This window comes from Sarcophilus harrisii, chromosome 3 (assembly GCF_902635505.1).
Source record: "Sarcophilus harrisii chromosome 3, mSarHar1.11, whole genome shotgun sequence".
NCBI classification, from domain to species: Eukaryota; Metazoa; Chordata; class Mammalia; order Dasyuromorphia; family Dasyuridae; genus Sarcophilus; species Sarcophilus harrisii.
In genome coordinates, this window is record NC_045428.1 from 564,932,201 (window position 1) to 564,957,921 (window position 25,721).

At 44.5% G+C, this 25,721-nt stretch overlaps 1 protein-coding gene across 1 annotated transcript in view; it reads right to left on the bottom strand.

Moving 5' to 3' along the window:
- PAX7 (paired box 7) overlaps window positions 1-25,721 on the bottom strand; it is a 104,240-nt gene that overhangs the window by 23,886 nt on the left and 54,633 nt on the right. The window contains exon 8 of the mRNA XM_031961545.1: window positions 1,060-1,259. Coding sequence (XP_031817405.1) covers window positions 1,060-1,259 — 200 coding nt within the window. The remainder of the gene's footprint in view (window positions 1-1,059; window positions 1,260-25,721) is intronic.

Genomic DNA, 25,721 nt, shown 5'->3' on the forward strand with positions numbered 1-25,721 from the left:
CCTAAGCAGTTCTTCATCTCTCTCTGCCACATACACATATGACTATCTCCCCATCAGCCCCTGATGCTGGTCTGACACCCCCCTCCCCATACACACAAGGACACATCCATTGCGGAGGTGGGGCCAATAGCTGGAGTTCCCCCAAAGGGCCATTTATCATGACTTTGTCCTAAGGCGGCGCCCCACCCCACCCCCTTCTTCTACTTGGCTTTCCTAGCAAGGTCCCGGGAGATGCAACTTCACACACTTTTCACGTGGAGAATCTGCAGGCCTTGCAGAATGTGATATCTTAGCCCAGGAAGGAAGATTAAGTGATCCCCTTCCATCCCCTCCTCCCAGCACTCCTCTCTGGGCCATATGGTGCAGGTCCTGCGTCCTCCCTTCCCTCTCTTATCCATATTCCCTTCCATCCTCTCGAAGGTTCTTAGGGCTCTGTCCTGTCTTGGTGACCACTGAATCAGAGATGTGGAAGGTGCTAGGACACCCTCTCATTTTACATATGGGGAAACTAAGGTCCGGGGGAGGGACTTGGCCAAGATCACTTTGCTTATAAGTAGAGAAGGTGGGGATTTGGATCCGACTTTAGCGGCTGGTACCGACCGGTGATTTTTCTCCATGTTAGTCTATGTTTTCTACCCACAACTCCTGTTCCCCAAGTATTGGGCAGAACATTGTGTGCCCTTTCCCTCACTGAACACACAGATGCATAAATGAGTGATAATTTGGTATAGCAGATAGAATTTGGGATCAAGAAGACTGAGACTTAGACCCTGAATCTAATGTTGACTTATCCCCAGGAAAATTCCTTCTCCATTCCTAACCTTAGTTTCTTCATCTGTAAAAAATATACTGGATGGTCTCCGAGGTCCTTTCTAGCTCTTGACTATGAATCAGAGATTGCTCGGGCACCAATGATCCCATGACCCAAGACTTATTCCCTGTGCCCACAGTGAGACTTGCTCCAACCTTCGCTTCCCACAGAAGCTGCACCTGGCCCCGGACATCCCCCCTCCATCACAAGACCCACTTTCTCTCTGGGAAGGCCCATCCCTCCCTTACTTGGACCCGGGCCTCTGTCAGCTTGGTCCTCTGGGCCAGCTCCTCTCGGGTGTAGATATCGGGGTAGTGGGTTCTCTCAAAAGCCTTCTCCAGCTCCTCCAGCTGCTCGGCCGTGAAGGTGGTCCGGCTGCGGCGCTGCTTCCGCTTCAGGGGGAGGTCAGGTTCAGACTCCACGTCAGAGCCTTCATCCAGCCGGTTTCCTGGTGGGGAGAGAGGAGAACAAAGGGGCTTAGGGCTAAGAAATCAGAGCCAGACCAGAGAGGGCCAGGGGTACCTCTGTCACCACCCAGAGGGGGTCCACACTTGCTCCCGCAGTCTGTGTCCAGCAGAAGTCCATTCTGGGAGGCTGGTAGGGTTTGGGGAACATCCAGTGAGGTAAGAGTCAGTGAACCTGAGTTCAAGTTTGGACTTTGTGACAGATTACCGGCATGAACTTGAATGAGTCATTCAAGGACATTGAACTATAAAATCTCAAAGGTCCCTTCTGTACTTTAATGTCGTTCCCAGCCCTACTGGCCTTCTGTTCCCAGGTCTCTTCCAATTTTAAATTCTACATTCTAAAGCTCCTTCAAACTCTTGATTTGAATCTTAACTATTACTTATTACCTTGGACAAGGCATTTGCAGTATCTGAGCCTCAGTTTTCATATATGTAAAATGTGGAGGTGGGATACATAAAACATTCTTTTCTAAGGCCCTTTTTCAGATCTGACATTCTCTGTCCTCAGGCAGCTTCCAGGCTGTGATATCCTGTGTTCTAAGGGACCTCCCAGCTCTGACATCCTGGGTTCTAAGGGCCCTCCCAGCGCTGAGAGTCCTAGATTCAAATTCTCTCAGACATTGATTAGCTTTGTGACCCTGGACAAATCTTTTCTATTTCATTTGTAAAATGAAGGGTTTGCATTTGGTGGCCTCTGATCGACATTCCATGTTCCCTTTTAGCTTTAACATTTTATGTTCTAGCTTGCCTTGATCCTCTCCAGTTCTTAAAAATGCCACGACTCTGGAAAAACTTGTATGTAGCATAATCCAAAAAACATCCTATCTCACCTAACTTCAAAAGCTACCTCAAAAGCTAACGGAGCAAAGATTTGTGGAGATGATCGTTGTTGGTCCCCCCAATTCTCTCCATTGTGGGGATGGGGCCAGGGGAAGATGGTAGCTCTACATCTTCTGTAGAACTGGGTCATGTTCTTGGTTCAGTTTTGCTTAATTGTCAATTTTTTTTGCCAGGGGAGGGGGAATGTTGGGATATGACAGTGGGATGTTAAAAAAAAAGATATAACATCCTAGTTTGTTTTGAAATATTAAAATGTGTGTTTATGGGCCCCTGGGTGTGAGGATCAAGTGTTCTGGGCTCTTGGCAAAGCAGTATGTGTTTGTGTAAGAGGGCTGGCACCCCTAGGAATCGTGGGAGAATCTGGGATGGGGTAGATTGAGCCAGGGAGGGGCCAGATCGCCTCCTTAAGGCATTGACCATAAATCCTTCTGCATGATTCTTGAGCTGGCCCAGTGAAAGAGGCCCAAGAAGGCTGACAGCCAGCTCATCTCCTGCTTGTGGACAGGACTATCAAGTGTCAGGTTAAGAATCTCCTCTTCCTCCCCCTCCCGGTTCTCCTCCTCCTTCTCCAGACCTCAGACCCTGGGAGCTCCCAGAAAAGGTCAGGCCAAACTCCTCAGCTGCTGGAGGGTGAGGAGGCTGCTCTGGCTCGGCCGTTTTCCCCAGCTACTGTTCTGGCTGTCTACCCGGCCATCAATCTCGCCCAGTTTTCCTGGCACTGACCCGAAGCAAGCTCCAGCTGGGTCTTCCCTTAGCCCATGCCCTAGACCCATTCTCAGAGTGGGATGTGTTCAACCCACGCTTTAGGAACCTTCCACCACAGAGAAGGAGCAGGAAAAGAAAGGAAGAATGAAGCCTTTTTTTCCTACCATTTTCTTTTTTCTCTCTTCTATTTTTTATTTCAGTTCTTTCCCTCATAGTGTCACCAACCTATCTTCCTTCCTTCTTTTCTCCCTCTCCTTCCTTCATCTCTCTCCCTCCTTCATTCCTTTCTCTTTCACCTCTCTTTCTCCCTTCCTGCTCCCTCCCTTCCTCCTCCCTCCCTCCCCTCCCTCCCTCCCTTCCTTCCTTCCTTCCTTCCTTCCTTTCCTTCTTTCCTTTTTTTTCCCTAGAGTGTTAAGATTAAGGTTATATTTACTCAGGAAAGCATCTGTGGGAGTGCTGAATCTTAAATGAAGCATTGTTTAAATTAAAGAGAGACCGGAAGAAGAATATTAAAGATGGACAGGAAGAAGAAGCCAGGGACTCCTCTCAGAAGCAGGAATAGATTTGGGGAGGCTCTGTTCTCTGCCCTTAACCCCTCCCCAGAGAGAAGGGAGCCCATCTAGAGGACAGAGTATATTTGGAGAAGAGTGAGAACTAAGTTTGACCACGTAGGCAAAGCCTTGAACATGAAGCTGAAGACTTCTGACTCAATCTTAGAGGCAAAAGGAAACGATTTGAGGTTTCTGAGCCATGGACGCAGCCAGGTTCTGAGTCCGCTTCAATTTCCCCATCTTTTCAAAACAAGGTCCTCAAGTCCCTTCAGACCTAAGAAGATTCTGGTAAGATGAATAGAAAAAGAGAGACAAGGAATTGAGTGCTGGAAAGGGCCTTTGAGGTCATTGAGCCCTAATCCTCTCATTTACTGAGACCTATTGAGAGTACATTTCTTATCCAAGGTCACACATGCACTATAAGTAGCAGAGCTAGGACTCAGAGTGGGCTTTCTGCCTCACTTTCTAGCTGTGTGATCTTGGGCAAGTTATTGAAGGTTGTCTCAAGGGCCTCAGTTTCCTTATCTGTACAATGAGAGCAGCGAGGCACAATGGGAGAGGCCCTCGGGGCCCTGTGTCTGGGCTCAGGTCCGGCTGGGATTCCTGCCTGTGTGATCTGGGAGACACTTGACATCCTGGATCATGGCTTCCCCAACTACAAAATGAGGGAGTGGGAAAAGATATTCCATTCTGTTTCTCTGCCCTGAGGTTGAGCGGAAGCTTCCCCCTGCCTTCCCTTTGGCTCGGGCTCCCGCTGCTCCATTTTCACCTTTGAAAAAAGAGCCGGTTCCCCCAAAAAAACCTTAGGGGTGGACGTCCCTACGTCCCTCCCGGTTTCTTCTTGTTCCATGATGAGTAAGCAGTGCCATGATGGGGGAGGGGAGTAATTAGTTGCTACTTCCTGATTGGTTGGGGGAAGATACCCAATCAATTCGGGATTTTCCTGTCCCTTCCAAAGAAGCAGTGAGGAGAAAGACTCTCTCATCCCTGCCCCCAGGCCTCTTCTCCTGCACACTGTCTCCCTGTGTCCAAAAGCGAGCCGCTGGGGAGATCCAGGACTGGGGTCTCCCTCGCTCCTTCCCGCCATGTTGGGTCCCTCCGGATGTGCAGGCCCTCCTGGCCTGGGCTGGGGGCCAGATCCTCCTGACACAGTCAGGGGGCTACAGCTGGCGTCCCCCGGTCAGGAGGCTGGGAGCCAAAGAAAGCTAATCCCCGGGATTAGTTCCCTGGATATTGGTAACACTGACAACACAGCTTTAATTTCCTGATTCAGGATTCCTGACATAGACTGGGGATGATAGGGAGAGGGAAGAGGCCTTGAGATGGCACTGGAGGGAGGAAGGAGGGGGGCCCGGAGAAGAGAAAAGGACAGGGATTTTCTCTCTCTGCCCTTCTTCCCTTGACAATCTCATTCATTCCTGGGGCTTCAGACACTGGCTGGATGCAGATGTGGCTGCCATCTATAACACTGAGCTTTGGAGCTCTGGGACCCTTCCCAAGACTCCTTCTTGCCTCTGTGGCACCTCCAACCGAGCACGTCCCCACTGGCACTTTCCCTCTGCTTTCCTGTTCTTCCTTCTAGCCTCATTGGGGGGGGGGAATCCATGGCACCATATTCACCAGGTCTCTCCTGTTCGGTCTTGGGATGGCCACTCTTTCTTCTCACATCCAATTACCAGGACTTAATGGTTTCCTCTCTGCTCTAGCTCAAACCTCCATCCCTTCCGGAGGGGTGGGCCTTCTTCTCAGAATATGACAATCACTTCCTAGGGTCTTTCCCCTTCAAATCTCTCCCTCCTCCAATTCATCTTTTACATCATTACCCAAATAATTTTCTTCAGAGATATCAACTCTTCAAAGGCTCCCTATTGCTTTGAGGGTAGAATTCAAAGCCTTTCTCTGATTTCAAGGCCTTCTGCCATCTGGCAACATCTAGCATTTCCTGTCTTATCTCAAAAGCTCATGGATCTATAGTAGGGAGAGAGAGAGACAGAGACAGAGACAAAGAGACAGACAGAGAGAGAGAGAGACAAAGACAGAGAGAGACAAAGACAGAGAGAGACAGAGACAAAGAGACAGAGAGAGACAGAGAGACAGAGACAGATAGAGAGACAGAGAGAGAGAGACAGACAGAGAGAGACAGAGAGAGAGATAGAGAGACAGAGAGTGAGACAGAGACAGAGATACAGACACAGAGACACACAAAGAGAGAAAGACCTCAGTTTCTGATTGCAATGATTACAGAGATTCTGTCTCCGGCTTCATGAGCTTCTACTTTTTACAATAAGAGCTCCCATTTTAATGACAGAAAGGGAAACTGAGGCTCAGAGAAAAACAATGGCTAGACCAGCTTCATGGAAGCAAAGCTGAGGCTTGAACCCAGGTCTTCTGGTACTTACTTCCCCCTTGTCTGTACTTCTACCACTTTAGATCTCGATAAGATGAGGCAGCTAGTAGAGTCAGAAAAACCAGAATTCAAATCTGGCCTCAGACACACTGTGTGATCCTAGGCAAATCACTTAATCTTGATTTGCTTCAAAAAAATATAGTTTTCATTTTGGAAGGCAATATGTTAAAGCAGAAATAGCATTTGTCCTGGAAATAGGAGCCCTGGGTTCATATCCTACTCTGATGCTTCCTGGCTCTGTAATCCTGGATGAGAGAAAATCTTAAAGGATCATGGATTTCAATTCATAAACCATATGTCACTGAGCAAGTCACTTAACTGCTTCTTCATCTGTAAAATGGGAATAATAATAATAGAACCCAGCTCCCAAGCTCGTTTCTAAGGATAAATGACATAATATAGGTAAAGCACTTTGCAAACCTTAAGGCTTTTAAAAATGCTAACTATTATAGATTTAGAGCAGAAGAAATCTCCAGAAACCATCTGATATGTAGCTGCCCCAGGGAAGTCAGATGAAGGGGTTGAGGCCAAAAATCTGTAAGGGGGAGAGGGATTGTTACTCAATTCTTAGGTTCCGGCACCCTTTTCTCTTTCTGAGAGGGACCTTAGAGACATCAGGTCCGGTGCCTTATTTTACAGATGGGGAAAATGAGGTCTAGTAAGTGAGGCGATGACTCAGATCATCAGTCAGCAGAAGAGACTGGGATTTGACGGAAGGAATCACACAGTGTCCATGAAGCATCTCTTAGTGGAGGATAGTCTATTTTCTCAGGGCCTTTCCTTCTCTGGGACTCAATTTTCTCTTCTATGAAATGGGAGGATTGTGACTTTTGCTGCCTGTGTCCCAGGCTACTATGAGATCAGAATCGAAGGCTGGGATTAGGGGAAGGTGTTTGAGTGTGAGCTGTGGCTGGTGGGAAGGGGGGGGCAGCCAAGGAGGGGCACAGCCATGGCTCAACAGGGGCCTGGAGCAAAAGGGCTCAGAAATGGCCTGCGCCCCCCTCCCTGCTCCGGCCCGGGCCCATCCCCCTCCTCCCAGGGCTCCTGGTAGCCTCTTAGCCTCGGAGTTAAATTAATCAACAGGATTAGGGGGAATCGGCCACAGTGAAGCCCCGAAGATGAAGCTGAGCCCTTGACGCTCCTCGAGGACCCGCTGCCTCTACGTGTGAAGCACCCAGAGGCTGGCCGTGGGGATGTGCAGGCGGCAGCGGCGTGGGAGCGCATTCATTAAAGCCCACTCTGGACGGGAGGGGAGAGGGAGGGGGAGCCGGGCAGTAGTGAGCCTGGGGCAGCCCCCCCATCCTCCTTCCCCCGAGACCTCACTTCTCATCCCTCAGCCCTCTCTGCCTGTCTCTGTCTCTGTCTCTGTCTCTGTCTCTGTCTCTGTCTCTGTGTCTCTCTGTCTGTCTGTCTGTCTCTGTGTCTGTCTGTGTCTCTCTCTGTCTGTCTCTGTCTCTGTCTATGTCTCTGTGTCTCTGTCTGTCTGTCTCTGTGTCTGTCTGTGTCTCTGTGTCTCTATCTTTGTGTGTGTCTCTTTTTCTGTGTGTCTGTGTCTCTGTCTCCGTCTCTATCTGTTTGTGTCTCTGTGTCCCTCTCTGTCTGTCTGTGTCTCTCTCTGTGTGTGTCTCTGTCTGTGTGTGTCTCTGCGTCTCTGTGTCCCTGTCTCTGTGTCCCTGTCTGTGTCTCTGTCTCTGTTTGTGTCTCTGTCTGTGTGTGTCTGTGTGTTTCTGTGCCCCTGTCTGTGTCTGTGTCCCTGTCTCTGTTTCTGTCTGTCTGTGTATCTGTTTGTTTGTGTCTCTGTGTGTGTCTGTCTCTGTGTCTCTTTCTGTCTCTCTGTGTCTCTGTATCCCTGTCTATCTGTCTCTGTGTCTCTGTTTCTGTCTCTCTGGCTCTGTCTATCTGTCTGTGTCCCCGTCTCTGTCTGTGTCTCTGTGTCTCTCTCTGTCTGTCTGTCTCTGCGTCTCTGTCTGTGTCTATGTCTGTCTCTGTCTCCATCCAATTCCTCCATCCTTTAATTTTTTCCCAAACAAGCCAAGCCAGAGACAAGGGTGCTTAGGAGCAGGGTGGGCGAGGAGAGCGGAGGGGGCCGGCCGTTCTGGGAAGGACTTCAGTCCGGCTGCTCCCAGCCTCCCATTGCAAGGCTAAGAAGCTGAGGTGCCCGAAATGATGCCGACACTAAGTGTGAGAATAACGACAAACTTCTCCCTCTCAAGTTCTTGGGCTCGAAATATTTCAAAGGCAACATCACTGCCATTTTCAAGCCTCCTTTTGGGGAAAAGAAGAAAAAGGGGGAGGAAGCAGTCCAGAAAAATAGAGAAAATTCAGTGAAATAGGATGAACTCATTTCACATATAGGGAAACTGAGTCCAGAAAAACAGAGAAAATTCAGTGAAATAGGATGATCCCATTTCACAGATAGGGAAATTGAGTCCAGAAAAATAGAGAAAATTCAGTGAGACTCAACTCCAGGTGGCAACAGAACATATTACTGGGGCTTAGACTTGCAAAGCAATGGGGATGACTGGGAGGTCCCTAAGAAGGGACAGCTACAGGCCATAATGAGATATTGGAGTTGTCTTCTCTCCCACATGCACCCAGTGAACCCTTGGCTTTTTAGGATGCCCAAGCTTCTCCCAAATGCCAAAGAGCCCCTTAGCCCCTTATCTCTGGGACTTTCTGTAATTTCCAGGATTACTAAAAGCTGTCCAGAAAAGAGGCGGCTAGATGGCCCAGTGATGGAATGCCTACCCTGAGGGAGTGAGGAAGACCCAAATTCAAATGTGATCTCAGGCACTTCTTAGCTGTGTGACCCTGAGTAAGTCACTCAGCCCTATTATCTGTAAAATGATCTGGGAAAGGAAATCGTGGACCACCAGCGTCTTTGCCAAGAAAACCCCAAATGGGATCCCAGAGTCAGACCTGAGGGAAATGGCTCCACAACAAAAGCCAGAATAGGGAACTGGCATCTATAGCCTTGGGATTGAGTCTTATTTCTTCATTTAATACAAGTGTGAAAGTCTCTTCCCTTCAGGGCCTCAGTCCCTTCATCTGCCAAATGGGAATCGTCACCCTCCCAACGGCTGCTGCACAGTGGTTTTATGGGTAGTAAATCAGCACATTAATGAACTAGGGGTCATGGTTTGTGAGGGACCCACACGACGGGCCGACCGAGACCCAGAGGAAGCGAGTGACGTCCAAGGTCATCATCAGCAGGTTGAAAGACTTGCTAGGATCATTGCTCTTGGAGCACCTGGCCTGGGGGTTTCATTTCGGAGCCCCCTTCCTCTCCCCAACATCTGGAGAGCCCCTCCATCCCTCTGCCTCCCTCTCCCTCTTATTACAGTTAACTCGGGCCCTGGTGTGGAGCTGTTGTGGCAGAGAAGCGAATCGCATAATAGTTGATATGCGTTTTAATCAAGTAATTCGGGCCTAGTGCAATGATGGGGAGAGTGGGCAGGGTGTCCCTGAATACCAAGCAGCCCGGGGAGCGGGGCTAGAAAAATAGAAAAATCATTTTGAGCTCAGCTGGGGACCGAGTGCTCTGCGCAGCCCTCTCGCCGGGGCCTTCAGAGATGCGCTTTGCAGGGGTGATTTTTTTCAGACGCCAAATTGGTCAACTGTAACCAAAGCTCAGCTCTCTGTAATGCCCCTGATGGACCTTACAACTTGGGAATCAACAGGAACAATAAGCCTGAGGAGGGGGAAGAGAAGAGGGAGCGCAATGGCGGCGGTGGGGGCAAAGGTGGGAGCGGTCGGGGCGGGGAGGGCCCCGGGGAGCCCTCAGTGCCGGAGAAGGGCCTTCCTCAGGTTGGGGAGAGGGATGGATGGCAGACACCGGCCCCGGTGGCAATAGCTCCGGTTACATGGCACTGGTTGCCAGACAAAGGACCTTCCTCACAATGCCCCCTTCCTGGAGGAAGGAGAGCCGGAACGGGTTATTATCCCCATTTCATAGATGAAGAAACTGAGATTCACCACTGTTGCCCAAAGCCCCAAAGCTGGTAAATGTGAGAACTCAGTTTCAAACCTAGGACCTCCCTAGTTCTTTCTTCTCCTGGGTTTGTGGCCAGTTGTCTCCTCCTCTCTTTGCTTCTCTTGTCCCCTTGCCCGATTTGAAGCGCAGGTGGAGGTCACCTCAATGCAGCAATTTAACAAACCTTTGTTAGGTGGCTCCTCTGTGCCAGCTACTGGGCTAAGTGCTGAGGGCACAGAGCTTGTCCTCTCGTAGCATCACCCTCTGGGAGCAGCTCGGGGCTTGCCCTTCCCATGGCGACGCCCCCTTCCCAGGGCTCCTAGTTCTAGCTTAGCTTGCTTTGGCAATGGTGCCGTTTCTTTGAATTCATGGGGAGCTCCCTCATTTGACTGTAAGCTCCCAAAGGCGGGGCCAGGCTCTGTTCTCTACCGTGCAAAACATTCATTATCTATAGGACTTTGCAGAAGGTCACAAATTGGGGAGTGGGGGGATTGGGGGTGAGGAAGCTTCCCATCTGTAAGATAAAGAATAAACAGTGGTGTCTAATGGACAAAACAAGAGTTCAGAGGGCCCCCCAGCTTCGATAATCAGCTTCTAAGGTCCTTTCCAGCTCAGATTATTTTATGGTTCCTTTCCAACATTAACTTGTGTTCTAAGAATCCTCCCAGCTCTGACCTCCTGGGTTCTAAGAACCCTCCCAGCTCTGACCTCCTGGGTTCTAAGAACCCTCCCTGCTCTAATTTAGAAGATGATATGAGTAAATAAATGCAGCTTCCAGAGGCTATTTCTATGGAGGATTCAGAGGCAGTGCCCATGAACCAAGGAGACTTCCTGAGGTCTACTGAGGCCTCAAACCAGCCTCCTGAGGGAAATGGATCCTCCCTAGGAAGAGGAGGTTGGATTCTGGGTCCTCTTCTCCCTGACCACTAGTTTCTCTAACTCCCTTCAACAAACTGTGAAGACAATAGTAGCTGATTTTCACTTAAGTTTTCATTAGAATTTACATTTATTATCTCATTTGGACCTTACAACAGGAAAGGGCAATAGATATTCCCATTTTATAGATGAGGACATTGAGAACCAGAAGCTTAAATGAGTCAGCCCAGAAACTAAGTATTGGGAAGTAGGATTTGCATCCACGCTCTGACATCCTGTGTTCTAAGAAATCTTCCTCCAGATTCAGCTCTTTTTTCTTTCCTTTTTTGGGGGTGTGTGTGTGAGGCAATTGGGATTAAGTGACTTGCCCAAAGTCACATAGGAAGTATCCATGGCCGGATTTGAACTTGGGTCCTCTATCCACTGCCCCTGGAGATTCAGCATTTTAAAAAATCACCCCATGGTACCATTTGAGGATCTGGCCATAAGCTGGCACCTGAGGCAACTCCGGTGTTGCTGCTCTTTCCCTCTTCGCCGGGCCTTCCCGCCTCCCCTTACCAGACTAGACACTGAGGATGGTGGGATGCTGTCTTCAGAATCCAGATCCTTCTCTCCAGGAGCATCCCAGAGGAAGCCCGAGGGGGCCCTTCTTGGCTCCTTCCTATGACCTAGACCTCAGCAGATGGAATATCCATCAATTCAGCAGTCCCGGCTTCCCTGGCTGCATTCCTGCTGCCTTTTCTTGCCCTTCTCCTCTTCCCGTGGGCTCCCCCTCCGCCTTCATCTTTCCTGGATTCCATTTGGACTTTTAATGGACCCACAGGAGTTGCGATCCATCCTGAATGGAGTGGACATTTGTGCAATCTGTCTAAAGCTCCCACTCTGTCCATTGCCTGGCATTCAATGCCTTCCACAGTCTGAACCTTTCACATTTTTCCAACTTCACTTCCCACTGCTCTTCCGACCTGCTTTTCGATCCATTAAAAGTGTCATGTCATTTTCCCTCCTTGGAATGACCTCTACCCTCCCCCTCCCTATCCAAATTCTATTCATTTTTCAAGGCCCATCTGGGGTCCCACATCTTTTCCTGACTGGAAGAGTTAGTTCTCTCCAACCTTGGTCACTTACTAGCTATGCAATTCTGGATGAGACATTTGCTTCCCTCAGCCTCAGTTTTCTCCATCAGGGAAATGGGAATAATGATAGCACCTCACAGAATTGACAGGAACAAATATGATAATATATATAAATTGTGCTTATCAGCAAACCATAAAGCACAATATAAAAATATTGGGGTTTAGGGCTCAGTTTGCAGATAATACAGAACAGGGAGTCGGCAGTAGCTGTCTGGCTCTGAATCTTATACATTGTAGAGAATTTTTCAAAAATTCTGCTTCAGATATGGTTCCTTGCGGGTCTGGAGAGCTTAAGAGGCTTCCTAAGATCAGCCAGAGATAAGAAGTACAGACTAGCCTTGAACCCGGCCTTCTGGCTGCAGGCCACAGTTTTTGCCTCCCCTCTGCCCAGTCTGGGGAAGGGGACTAAGGAAAGGAAAGCTAGCCCGAGGGAGCTGGAAGAAGGGAAGGACAGACCCCAAATAGAAAGAACAAAGGATTAAAAAAAAAGAAGAAGAAGCCAGCTTGAATGGAGGGGATTGAAAGAAAGCAAGATATCAGTGGGCTCTGGGGCCTAGCTGGGGCTCTGTCCCACCTCGCACAAAACCTCAGGGCCTTTGGTAGCCCCGCTCACTCTGATGCTGGCAGCCACCCTAGGGGGCCAAGTGGGGCTGAATGCTGAGCTGACAGCCCCTGCGCCTACAACTGTGATCTCAATAAAGTCCCCAACGTCAGCGCTTCAGTCCCGCTCTTGCGGAAGGGACGCCTTGAATATTAAAACCGGGAGCCGGGACCCAGAGAATAGGCGTGGGATGGGGGAGGAGGGCCGAAGAGCAGGACACAGATGGGCAGGGAGAAGGCCCAGTGGGGCCTCCAGCTAAGGGAGACCTGTTCTTGACAGGGTCATTAAGCAACTGGATGTACTGACAATAGCCATGGAGGGACCGACGATCACAGCTGGAAGGGACCTTAAAGATCATCTTAGGTAGGCTCCTTCAGGAAACTGAGGCACAGAGGGGAAGGGACGAGGACCATGTTTCACAAAGAGATCATCTCTCAGGCTTTCTCCAAGTGTGTGCTCTGAGAAGGCTGAAGGAGGGAGGGGGCTGGGGCCAGTGGGGAGAGGAGAGGGAAGGGCTTCCTGGGAATGGGGAATGGGCTACCCGTTCTCAGCCCTCTTACTCAGGCCCCAGATCTACGGTAACAGCATCCCATTTATGTAGCAATTAAGGCAGTTATAAAGCACTTTCCTGCCATGGGTTCAGTATATGATTCCTGCTGTTAATAGCTCAACGTACCAATAAATTGTGTCTTTGAATTCTGAACTGATTTTTCTAAGTTCCCCCAGTTGATAAGCCAGGATTCCAACTCAGGACTCTGGATACAACAACCCTTGATTCAAGCTTTGCCATCTGCTTATTTGGGAGCAGCCCCCCAATACAGTGTCTGATGCAGTCAGAACAAAGATAAAATCGGGGCGGGGGTCCTGCCTTCAAGGTTCTTACATTACACTGGAGAGAGATAATAAAACAGCTAAGAATATCCCCAATACACAGAGGAGGGAATCAACACTGATAACTAAAGAAACATATAAGACCATTATGCTCTCTTGGATATATAACCAAAAATTTCATGAAGTCACAAAAAGGATCTAAGAGTCAGAAGGGACTTGAGAAGGTCCCACGTAGTCCAAGCCAAACACCAAAGTTGTTGCTGTTGTTTGTCCTTCCTAACATGGGGGTGGTGATGTCATGACGTGCGAGCGAATTAGATTTAATGAGGGAGGGTCCATGCAAGGTCAACTGCCTCACTTTCTCCTCCAGAGCCGTCTGGATCCAGTGTCCAGTAACCTCCACTACAGCATAATATACAGATGGCTCTGCAACCTCTGCTTGAAAACCTTTGAAATGAAGTCTTCTCTCTCCTCTGGTTAAAGGGCTCCCAAGTGCCTCCCAATGCCTTTCTTCATAGAAACTGGACTCAGCTCGCTCTGCTTTGCATCTGCTACTCTGCTTGGGTTCAAATCCACAGAACAATATGCTTCTAAGCCGGCTGTCCTCTGTATTGTGTCTCCTCTATTAGATTTTAAGCTCTTTGAAGGCCCTCGAGCTTATCCTAATGCCTGGCACATAGTAGGCACTTAATAAATTAATAATTATTATATAATATTTATATTTATGTATATTATATATTTATGCATATAATATATGTAATAATAAATTAATAATTTATTGGATTGGATAGATAAAGGATACTCTCCAATTTGTCAATGTCTTTCTTAAATCATGGTGCCCCCAACTGAATACAAATCTCTAAATGAGGTCTGATAAGGGTGAAATATAAAGTGACTACTATGTGTCAGACATCAAGTTTAAATCAATCTTTTACCATTTTTACTCCAATCCTTCTGGTTCTGCAGAAGATATCAAATTCTCTCCTTCATAGGACAACCCTTCAAATAGTTGAAGACATTCTCATGAGTCTTCTCTTCTCCAGATGGACCTTCTTAATGGTCCTTTCCTGGAAATGTCCAATTTGTCAATGTCTTTATTAAATTATGGTGTCTCCAACTGAATACAAATCTCTCAATGAGGTCTGATAAGGGTGGAATGTAGAATGACTATCTCTTCCCTATCTTGGAAGCTATGTCCATCAAGGCAGCCCAAGGTTACTGGGATTTTTCTTTTCACTGCTTTATTACAGTATTTGCTCATTGAGTTAGTAGGCCACTCAAACTCCAGGTATTTTAGGACACCTATTGGCTAATCATGTCCCCTCTGCCCCCCTCATCTTTTACTTGTAAAGTTGATTTTTTTCCTATCTAAGTGTAATATTAATGTTTATTATGATGGAATTTCAACTGGTTTTGGCTTAGTCCTATGCTCTATCCAATCAAAATTCCATTGGAAATATGTCATAGAGATTACCTTGGGCTCTCATAGAGTACAAGGCTTGGTAGGTCCAACTAGAATAGAAATATGTTAAGTTAAACTCAATAAAACCTATGTTTTGTGGGAAAAAAATCCATTGATCCTGATTCTATCATTGAGTGTATTAGCAGTCCTTTCCAGACTTATATCATCTGCAAGTTTGATGAGCATATTATCTCTGCATTTTTCCAAATTATTGATTAAAAAAGGATAAAACACAGTTGCTTTTCATATCTCTTTGAGAACCCATTTGGAGTTTGGTTTGTAGTTGTAGTTTGTAGTTTGCCATCTCTTTCTGCAGCTCATTTTACAATGAGGAAACTGAGGTAAACAGAATGAAATGATTTGTCCAGGATCATATAGCCAGGAAGTATCTGAAGCCAGATTTGAACTGAGGAAGATGAATGTTCCTGACTCTAGGATTGACACTCTGTGTAAGACATTGCCATCTAACTTTCCAGAAAACAACGCAAGGTTTTCCACAGGGAAACATCCTGATACATTGATATAGGTCCCCTATTCTCTAAACTTAGCTATCTGACCAGTTCTGAATCCTGTTGATTTTATTCTCATTTAACCTATATCTCTCCCCTTTCTTCACAAAAATAGTAAGAAATATTTTATCAAGCTTTGCTAAAATCCAGGAAAATGCTATTGATGACATTTCCCTCATCTACTAAGGGCAGCTGGTAGGACAGAGGATTGAATACCTGGTCTAGAATCAGAAAGAACTTAATTCATACCCAACCTCATACTTAGTCATGTGAGTCTGAGTAAATCATTTACCCTCTATTTGCCTCAATTTCCCCAAAAGTATAATGGGGACAGTAACAACACCTGCCTCCCAATGTTGTTGTGAAGACCAAATGAGAAAATATTTGTAAAGTTCTTAACATAATGCCTGGTATACAATAGGCACAATATAACTGCTTATTCCCTTCTCTATTAATTTAGTTATCTTCCCCATTGAAAAAGATTTGTCACTACTTCCATTTCTTCATGTTCACCAACCATCCCTTTAATAACATATTCTAGAATTTCCCCTCAAACTGAAGTCAAGCTCACTCGTTGGAACTTGGAAGACTTTGTCTTTTTCCCTTTCTGAAAAATTGTGACAAAGTTTGCTCTTCTCTAATCTGGTGGCACTTTTCAATCTTCTATGATCTTTAAAATATCAGTAATTGGTAGCTTAGCATCACATCTGCCACTTCTTTCTAGACAGAGGATGTAGTTCATTTGGGTTGAATGGAACTCAAAATGAACATATGAGTGCTCAAATAGAATGCTGGCCTGGGGACAGGAAGATTCATCTTCTTGCTCAGACACTTACTATCTGTGTGATCCTGAGCAAGTCACTTCAACCTGTTTGCCCCAGTTTCCTCACTTGTAAAATAAGCTAGAAAAAGAAATGGCAAACTACTGCATTACCTCTGCCAAGAAAACCCAAAATGGGGTCAGAAAGAATTGGATATAACTGAAAAATGACTGAAGAGCAAAATATGTTGAGTACCCATTCCCTGTTAATTGCTTTTGTGCTGTCATTTCCAGAGCAAAGACCATTCTCCCTGGCAGAGAAAACAAAAATTGGACTATTCTATTGTCAATTATTACTGTCCTGTCTACACTATTCAAAAGTCCTATCTTTGTTTTGATTTTTCTCTTCTTCTCAATGTTGCTGAAAAATAAAACCAAACCAAAGTATTTCCATCTTTCCTGGAATGACTTAGTCTATTGCATTTTAATGCATGTGAACCTACATATCTTCCCTCCAAAGTCCTTGAAATCTATGTTCCCCAAATCTAGGATTTATGTCAGACTGACTGAATTTCCTCCCCTCTTTCACAATCTCTAGGAAGTGGTTACTTCTCTCCTGAAATTCCTGTCATTTCCACCCCAGAAACGAATTCTTTCCTTTGAATGAGAATCAGATCCAGAATAAATTCTTCACATTCTTGGTTATTCCACTTTTTAAAGGATTAAATTTTCCTAAGGCAAGTCAAAATTATTTATTAGCTATTCTGCTTTTGAGTGAGAAAAAGAGAAAGAGAGAGACAGAGAGAGAGAGAGAGAGAGAGAGAGAGAGAGAGAGAGAGAGAGAGGAGAGAGACAGAGAGAGAGAGAGAGAGAGAGAGAGAGAGAGAGAGAGAGAGAGAGAGAGAAAGAGAAGAGAAAGAAAGAGAAAGAGAGAGAGAAAGAGAGAGAGAGAGAGATCTAGACAATATCTGTATAGCTGAATTCTCTCCATTACTACCAAATAGCTTCTGTGTGGGTCTTGTGATTTATTTTCCAAACTCATCAGCTATTTAGTCTTTCTGTCCAGGTGGTCTGTAGCATACTCCAATTACAAAATCACTTTTGTTTATTCCTCCATTGATCTTCATGCAAATATTCTGTTATACTTCCTCCCTTGGTTCTGTGATTTCTTTCCAAGAGAATATTTTCTTAATAGACAATTTAAAATCATGATACAGCCATGGACTTTATTCTACTAAGTTTCAGAGATACCTGTGAGATCAAATTTGTCTCTTTGAGTTAGGACTTCTAATTCCTCTTGTTTCGTTGTATACATAACTTGCTTTTGTAAATGGAAACTTTGGACATTTGTGTATAGATATTTGAGGACACAAGTTTTACTGTTGGTTCCTTTCTTGTATTTTATATCCTGTGAACCTCTGGATATTTCCACTTAATTTATTCTCCTTTAGGTAACTGTTCTCTTAATGGCATCTACCTTTCAGTATAAATACACAGATAGCCATCTCCTTCCTCTACCTTTTTAGTTTAAAATACTTGTGATTAGATTTGCAAGATGCTTTTTTTTTTTTTTTTACCAGCCTTTATTAGGTATATTCCATCCCTGGTCCGAACTACAAACCCCCCCTCTCAGACACAAACTCCTTAACAAGCTCTTCACTTTTCAAATCACTTTTTCTCTTCCCAATCCCTCGTCTTCAAGGGGAGATTGTTGTTGTTATTATTCATCCTTTATTCTTAAAGAAAACTAATGACATAAGTGTGATGTCTTAAATTGAACAAAAATTGGATTTGAGTGAGGCAGAATTGCACAATGCTCTCCCCTCCAGAGTCCTCAGTGGGTGATTAAGAAGAAAACACAATCTTGCCCTTATTGTCTTATTTTTTTTTTTTTTTTTTTTTTTGTTGCTCAAGATACCATAATCTTTGGCAATACTTTTCAGGTCCCTTTTGGCAGAATCATTTGTCCTAACATGAATCACTGGGAGAGGGTAACTGTCATACTTTTTGATAAGGCTTGGAATGTTTTCTGCTGCGTCTTGGAAATATGCCCAGGGAAAATAACAGAACCACCTATTATTATTGTCAGATCAACAAATAGCTGCCTGAGTACTCCAAATACCAAACCACCAACTTTTTTCTTCCTCTGACCCTTTCTGGATTCAAACATAGAACAAACACTTCTGAAAAGAATTACAAATGGTTAACAACTATATTAAAGATAGTTCCAAATTACCAATAATAGAAAAAATGCAAATCAAAACCATCCTAAGTTTGACCTTACACCTAGCAAATTGGCAGATGACAAAAGAGGGAAACATCCTTATCGGAGGGCCGGTAGGTTGGTAGGTTCTCTAGTACATTTTTGGTGGACTTGTGAATTGGTCTAAAAATTTTGAAAAACAATTTGAAATTATACTAAAACAGTGACAAAGTGACAAAAAATTAGATCTTTTTATTCAGAAACTCTACTGTGTCATGGAGGTCAAATGAAACTAAAGGGCTCATATAAACCGAAATATTCACAGATATATTTTTTATGGTAGCAAAAATCTAGAAACAAGGGAGGCTCCCGGCAATTATTAGGAAGGCTAAATAATTTGTGATTGTAGAAAGGATGAATATGAAAGATACAGAAGAATTATATGACGTGAGATGAATGATATGACTTTTATATAATATTGATGGGAGGGATGAGATATGACTTGATGCAACAAGAAGTAATTAGAACCAGGAAAATAAGATATATAATGAATGCAATTCATTACCCTTCATTGAAGTGGTAGGGAACTATGTGTGTAGAATATTGCATATACTATGAGGCTTTGTAGATATCTTGTCAAGTTTTGCTTATTTTTTTCCCTCTTTTAATTTTTTTCTTTCATTTTGAGGCATTTAAGTGATTTGCCCAGGATCACACAGCTAGTAAATATTTGAGACTGGATTTAAACTCAGGTTCTTTTGACTCCAGGGCCAGTGAATTCACTGTATCACCACCTGGACTCCCTTTTAAATATTTCTTGCAAGAGATGACTTATTGGTTAGAGAAGAAGGCATAAATTAAAAATGAATAAGATATAAAACAAAGATCAATAAACATAAGGTAATTTAAAAAACAATTAAGGAGATAAGGAAAGCTTCTTCTTCCCTTTCTTCTTTTTCCCCTCCTCCTCTTCCTCTTTCTCCTCTTCCTCCTCCTTCTTTGCAGTCGGCATGATCTGATCTTTGAAGGAAGCTATGTATTCTAAAGGGCAAAAGTCATTCCAGGAATGGGGGAAAGACTATTCAAGTCAAATTGAGTTACTTTCTAGTAACTCCGACATAGAGTAGGAGAAAATAGGCTGAAGCCAGACTACAAAAAGGATTTAGGTGCAAAGCTGAGGCAATAGGGAGCCACTGAATATTCTTGAGCAGAGAGGGGTCCGGTAAAAACTATGCTTTGGGAAAGTGACTGTGGTAGGGGTGTGGAAGAGAGAGAAGAGATTGCTTCTTCTACCTTTCCATAATGTCTGGAAAATCAGCCATTAAATACAACCCTACCAGCCATGCTCGCCTTTCCTCTCCCGTCACTTAAATAGGTAATACCAAGTGTTGACACCTGAGGTGCCCTCCCCTTCTCACCCCCTATCCCTAACTTCCTGGGGGCAAAGATGGGGTGTCTTCTATCAGACTCTCCAGGCAGCTTTCTCTCCTTAGTCACTAGAGACACACACTAAGAGGACACTCCAGTGGTGACCAAGTCAATGGCTGAGATGACCTCCAAAGCTCCCGACCCATGGGGACATGACTATTTGTAAGGCCGCAGTATTTCCACTGGGCAATAGAGGGCACTGGTTTCACAGGTTGAGGGGAGGCAAATATGGAGGAAGCAGGGACGAGGTCAATATTGTTTGGAATTATGCCGGATTGTTGTGCCCATGGTCTAAAGTCACCTTCCAAACTAATCTGGCCATAAACCACTTTGGGGCCTGGGATGTACTGATGGAGGATGTCAGGGAGAATGGGGAGAAGCAGGGATTGAGCCATAGTGTGTTAGGGGAGGGAGGAAAGGGCTCATTACCACAGGAGGTGGAGGAAGTGGGAGTGGGGTGAACGGAATTGCTCTGAAGTTCAGGGTGCAGGATGTTACTTTAGAGCCCTTTAGGTCCCTAGCTCTCATTCAAGCCCATTCAAGGGCAAAGTTTACCCTGAGAATCCTCCGGTCTGCCTATCCATCCAGAGCTTCTCTTTGCCTTCCATCCCTCTTGGCCATCTGGCCATTCATATTAAATCAAAACAGCAAGTATTAGGTGCTAAGTCCCCAGGGCTGTACTTGATACATGACTATGGCTGTGTCTCTACTTCAATAAATCTCTGTTTTCTCCTCTGGAAAGTTTTTTCTTATCCCCTTAGTTATTCGTTTGTTTTTTTAATTACCTTATTTTTATTGATGATCTTTGTTTTATATTGTATTCATTTTTAATTTATGCCTTTTCCTTCCTTAACCAAAGTCATCCCTTGCAAGAAATATTTAAAAGGGAGCTAGGGGGCAGCTAGGTGGCACAGTGGATAGAGCACCAGCCCTGAAGTTAGGAGGATCCGAGTTCAAATCTGACCTAGACATTTAATATTTCCTGGCTATGTAAGTCACTTAACCCCAATTGCTTCAGAAAAAAAAAAGGAACCAGGTGGTGGTACAGTGAATTGACCACTGGCTCTGGAGTCAAAAGGACCTGAGTTTAAATCCAGTTTTAAACATTTACTAGATGTGTGACCCTGAGCATAATAATAACTTCCCTACTTTCCTCAGAATGCATTTATGAGGATCGAATTGAAAATAGATATGAAAGCCCTTTAAAAACCCTATAAGAACATAAAGATTATTGTTATTATTGTTACGGGATCATTTTCTCTCTTACAAGGAGGAGCAAAGACTTGGCCCCAGTCACACAGCCCAAAGTAGCAGAGATGGGAATTTAACCCAGACGCCCAATCTTATATCTCATATTATCTGCTGTCATTATCATCAAAATTGCACATAACTCATGAGAATATCATAAGTATTATAGATTTAGAGCCGGGAGGGCCCTTAGAACATAGGATGTCATATTTAACATATATTGGATTACTTGCAATCTAGTGGAGGGGGTGGAGGAAGGGGAGGAAAATTTGGAATACAAGGTTTTGCAGGGGTCAGTGTTGAAAAATGATCCATGCATATGTTTTGAAAATAAAAAGCATTTTTAATAATAAAAAAGAACATAGGATGTCAGACTTGTGAGTGCCCTGTTGAAAGTTATGCATCCATATGTTTTGAAAATAAAAAGCTTTAATAAAAAAAGAACATAAGATGTCAGAGTTGTAAGGGCCCTTAGAACATAAAATGCCAGCGTTTGGACAGGAAAGGTGAGATGATTCTTAGAAGATAAAATTATCAGAGCTGAGAAGGATCTAGAACACAGAATATCATTGCTAAGAGAGACTCAACGAACAACCACTTCATTTTCTTGGTGAAGAGACCAGCCTGTCTAATGGCAAAGGACACATGTTCTTGCCTTCCAGAAGCTGCCCTGCCTGAGTCCTGAGAAGGGCACCTGGGTTCCCATGGCAGGAGAACAGCAAAGAATGAGGAATACAGCAAAAGTCAGTGCTGTGAGGAAGCTGACCATTTGTTTCTGTGTAAGCCCACGGAAGCCTCCCTGAATGAAATTCCCATAGAAATTATCCTTATCCTATTGTCTCCCCTCTGGCCTCTTCAGAACTGCAGGAATCTTCATTACTGGGAGCAGAGACAAGGAAATAAAGTTTGGGAGGAGGGGAGGAGAGAGGAAGGTTGTGATGGGGGTGGTTCCCTATCTGGGAAAAGGGTTTCATGGAGCCTCCCTGACCCTGTGCTATAATTCAAATCAATTTATGGGATCACCAAATGTCAGAGTTGGGAGGGGCCTTCGAACATGGAATATCACAGCTGGAAAGGACTTAAGATCATGAAATATTGGAGCTGGAAGAAACAGAAAGACAGGCAGAAAGAGAGACAGAGACAGAGGCAGAGAGACAGTCAGAGGTAGAAAGACAATACTGGGAGAGAGACAGAAAATACAGCTTCACTGATAAGAGCGTACCCTCTTCTAGTAACAAGTCCAGTCAGTGGCTGTTCCAGTGAAAGCTGGGTATTTTAGCTTTGCTTTGTTTTTTTGGATTAGCCAGCTGCCACCTTACTGGAAGAAAGGACCGGGGAGTCTAGGCCAGTTTTGATGGAAATGTTTAGGAGATCCAGAGTGTGAAATATATAGCCCCAGAAGACATGCCCGAGAGTGTTTCAATGTAAATCACAGGCCAAACATCCATATATGGTTCAAAACTTGGGTTTGGGTCACCCCTTCTTGTCCTACAAATCAAAACACTGTTTTTCATTTTTAAGGGCAATAAAAGAGAAATGTCTTCTAATGAAAAGAGTATGCTGCTGGAAATCCAGTGACCTGGGATCAGAAGGTCCTTGCCTTGTCACTAAGTCACAGTCACTTGTCTAATCAGTTAACTCATCTAAAAAGAAAAAGGATTGGAGCAGGTATGTTCTATGAGTCCTCCCAGTTCTGACATGTTATGTTCTAAGGGTCCTCTTAACTCTGACATTCTGGGTTCTAAGATCCCTCCTGGCTTTGATATTCTGTGTTCTAAAGGCCTTTTCTGGGTCTGATATCCCATGTTCTAAGCCCCCTCTCAGCTCTGACATCCTGGGTTCTAAGGGTTCTCCCAGCTCTGACATTCTCTCCTAAGGTCCCTCTCAACTCTGACATTCTATGGCACCGTGTTCTGTATCCTGTCATATTGCTACACAATCGGCCATTGATTTCTGTCTCCTGTCACCAAGGGATACCTTTCAAACCATATTTCTCTAGCTCCCTCTTCCCTTTCCCATGCTCCTCCTTCTCCTGTCACCCTCGTCTGCCCCTTGCCTTATTCCTCTGCACAGCCCTCCCTAGTCAATCTCTGTGTAAGCCGGCCCTCTTCCAGCTGGCCCCTGTCAGGTCTGTTCCTCAGCAAGGCCAGCCCATAGTGGAAGGTGGTGGAAAAAATGTGGACAAATTTCTGATTTGCAACACTCTGGGAAAGAGTTTATTGCCATTGTTTGCAAGTCGATGTATAAATAAAGCCCCACGAAGACTGCAAGGAGAGACCAATGAAAAGCAGAAAACGAGAAATTTTATGGCCCTAAGTAGCATAGGCTAATGGTGATTTTTGAGTCACTGGACCATGGTAGTTACTTAGCTAAATGATTGCTGTGAAGCTGGGCAAGAAGGCTTATTTCTTAATTACTGTTACACATTATGTCAGGCTGATGTAGCAAACCCAGCCTTGGGCCTGAAAAAGTTAGCCCATAACCACTGAAGGGCTGAGCCAGGGCTTGGTGTCAGGCAGAAGGCCGGTTTCTGGGGTGGAGGCGATGAGAAATGGAGCAGGGCTGCCTCTTGAGCTCTCAGAAAGAAGGAACATCATCCAGGGCTTCCCAGAAGAAAGGAAGGGCCTGTTCTTGCTTCTAACCTACTACCCACTGCAGACAGCAAAAACACCGGAGGATGAACCAGTATTACCGTCATGGTGAGAGGCAGCTTGGTATTTCAGATTCAAACCCTTTACAACAGAGACTGTGAGAGCTGGGCAAGGCCTTAGAACATGGGATGTCAGAGTTGGGACATATCTTAGAACATGGAACTCAGAGACAGAAAGTATCTTAGAACACAGAATTCAGAGACAGAAAATATCTTAGACACAGAATTCATGACACAAAGTATCTCAGAACACAGAATTCAGAGAGAAAAATTATCTTAGAACACAGACTTCATGGACAGAAAGTATCTTAGAACACAGAATTCAGAGACAAAGTATCTTAGAACAGATAATATTAGAGGACTAATATTATAGAATAATAATAATATGGAAAGGACTGTAAAACAGAATTCAGAGACAGAAAGTATCTTAGAACACATAATATTAGAGGACTAATATTATAGAATAATAATAATATGGAAAGAACTGTAAAACAGAATTTAGAGGCAGAAGACATTTCAGAACATAGAGTATCAAAGCTGAAATAGAGCAGAGTTTACTGAATTGAACACTGGCCAAAACAAAAACATTAGGGCTGTGGGGGAAACAGACACAGTCAATCACATACTACTAGTTGACTTATGAATTGGTTCAGCCATTCTGAAAAATAATTTGAAACTATGGCCAAAAGAAACTGTACCAACCCTTTGACCTACTGATACTACCATAACATCTATACCCCGAAGAGATCAAAGAAAGGAGAAAAAGGAAACATACATTCAAAGATACTGATAGCAGTGTTTTTTGTGTGATAGCAAAGAAATGGAAACTCAAAGGGAGGGCCATTGCTTGGGGAATGACTGAATAAATTATGGCATACAAATGCTCTAGAACACTATTGGGTATGAGAAATAATGAAGATGGTAGTGTCAGAAAAACCCAGGAAGACTCGAATGAACTGATACAGAATGACATGGGAAGAGCAAAGAACGATTTATGCAATGACAACAGTATTGTAAAGAAAAACAAGTTTGAAAGACTTAAGAACTTTACTATCTGACTATGATTCCAGAAGACTGATGATGAAGCACGTGACTGACTACATCTTGAAAAGAGAGGGTGGGATAAATAAGCAGAATGAGATGTTTTCATACACATCTAATACAGGAGTTTGATTAACTATGTGTATTTGTTACCCGGGTTTTGTTCTTCTTTTCCATTGGAGGTGAGAGGTAAGTGAATGCTTGCGAGTTGAAAAATATACTTTAAATTACATAATTTAAATACTTTAAATTTATGTGTTCAGTATTTCTCGGTCCTCACCATTCCAAACTAATGGCCTTTTCTATGTCATGGAGCAACTTCTTTACCCATGATTACATTGGTGTGGTCTTTCTTTCTGTGCAACTGTATCCTTTCAAGGTTACTTGGCCAAATGGTTATCTGTGAAATAGTTGGTCCATCATCCATGAAAATAACAACGGTCACCAACGTGCATGTGGTGCCTTTGGGTTTACAAAGTGTTTTCTATCCTTTACTTCCACTGACCCTAACAATAAAGCTGTGAGTTAATGCTATCGTCATTTTTATAGTTATGGAGACTGGACAAGTGTAGTGGCCCAAAACCCACAGCTGGCAAGTGTTAGAAGTGGGCTTTGAATCTAGCCAAGTCTCTCCTGATGGGACAAGCCAGAGCAAGTGGGATACCTTGCATACCCCTTAGGGGTCTGTCTCTCTCCTCTTTCCATTCCATCCCCTTTATTCTGGCTTCCTATGTAGGTTTGACCTTTCTAAGGACTTAACTCTAGCTCTGTGATCTTTCTTAGTAGATGTCAAAGTTGTCTGTATCTTGAGTATTTTCTTGGGAGAGGGAAGGGAAGGCTTGCAGAAAAAGAAAACAAACATGGCCCTCCCATTGATCACAATCAGTAGGCAGAGCATTTAACTGTGGGGGCCAGAAGATACTGGCTGCTGCCAATAGACTTAAGGAATACACCAATCTCTTTCTTTCACTCAGAAGATGCCTCTAAGCAAACAAATAGAGCAAGAAGAAGCTCGGCATAATGATAGAGGGCTGGATTGGGAATTAGAATACCCAAGTTAATAAATCTGACTCAGACATCAACTACATGGCCTGGGTACATAACATCTCCAGTCTCAATTTGGTTTTTTTTTTTTACCTGTAAAATGGAGGTAATAATGGCATGCACTTCACAGAATTGCTGTGAGAATCAAATGGGATAATATTATGGAAAGTGTTTTGTG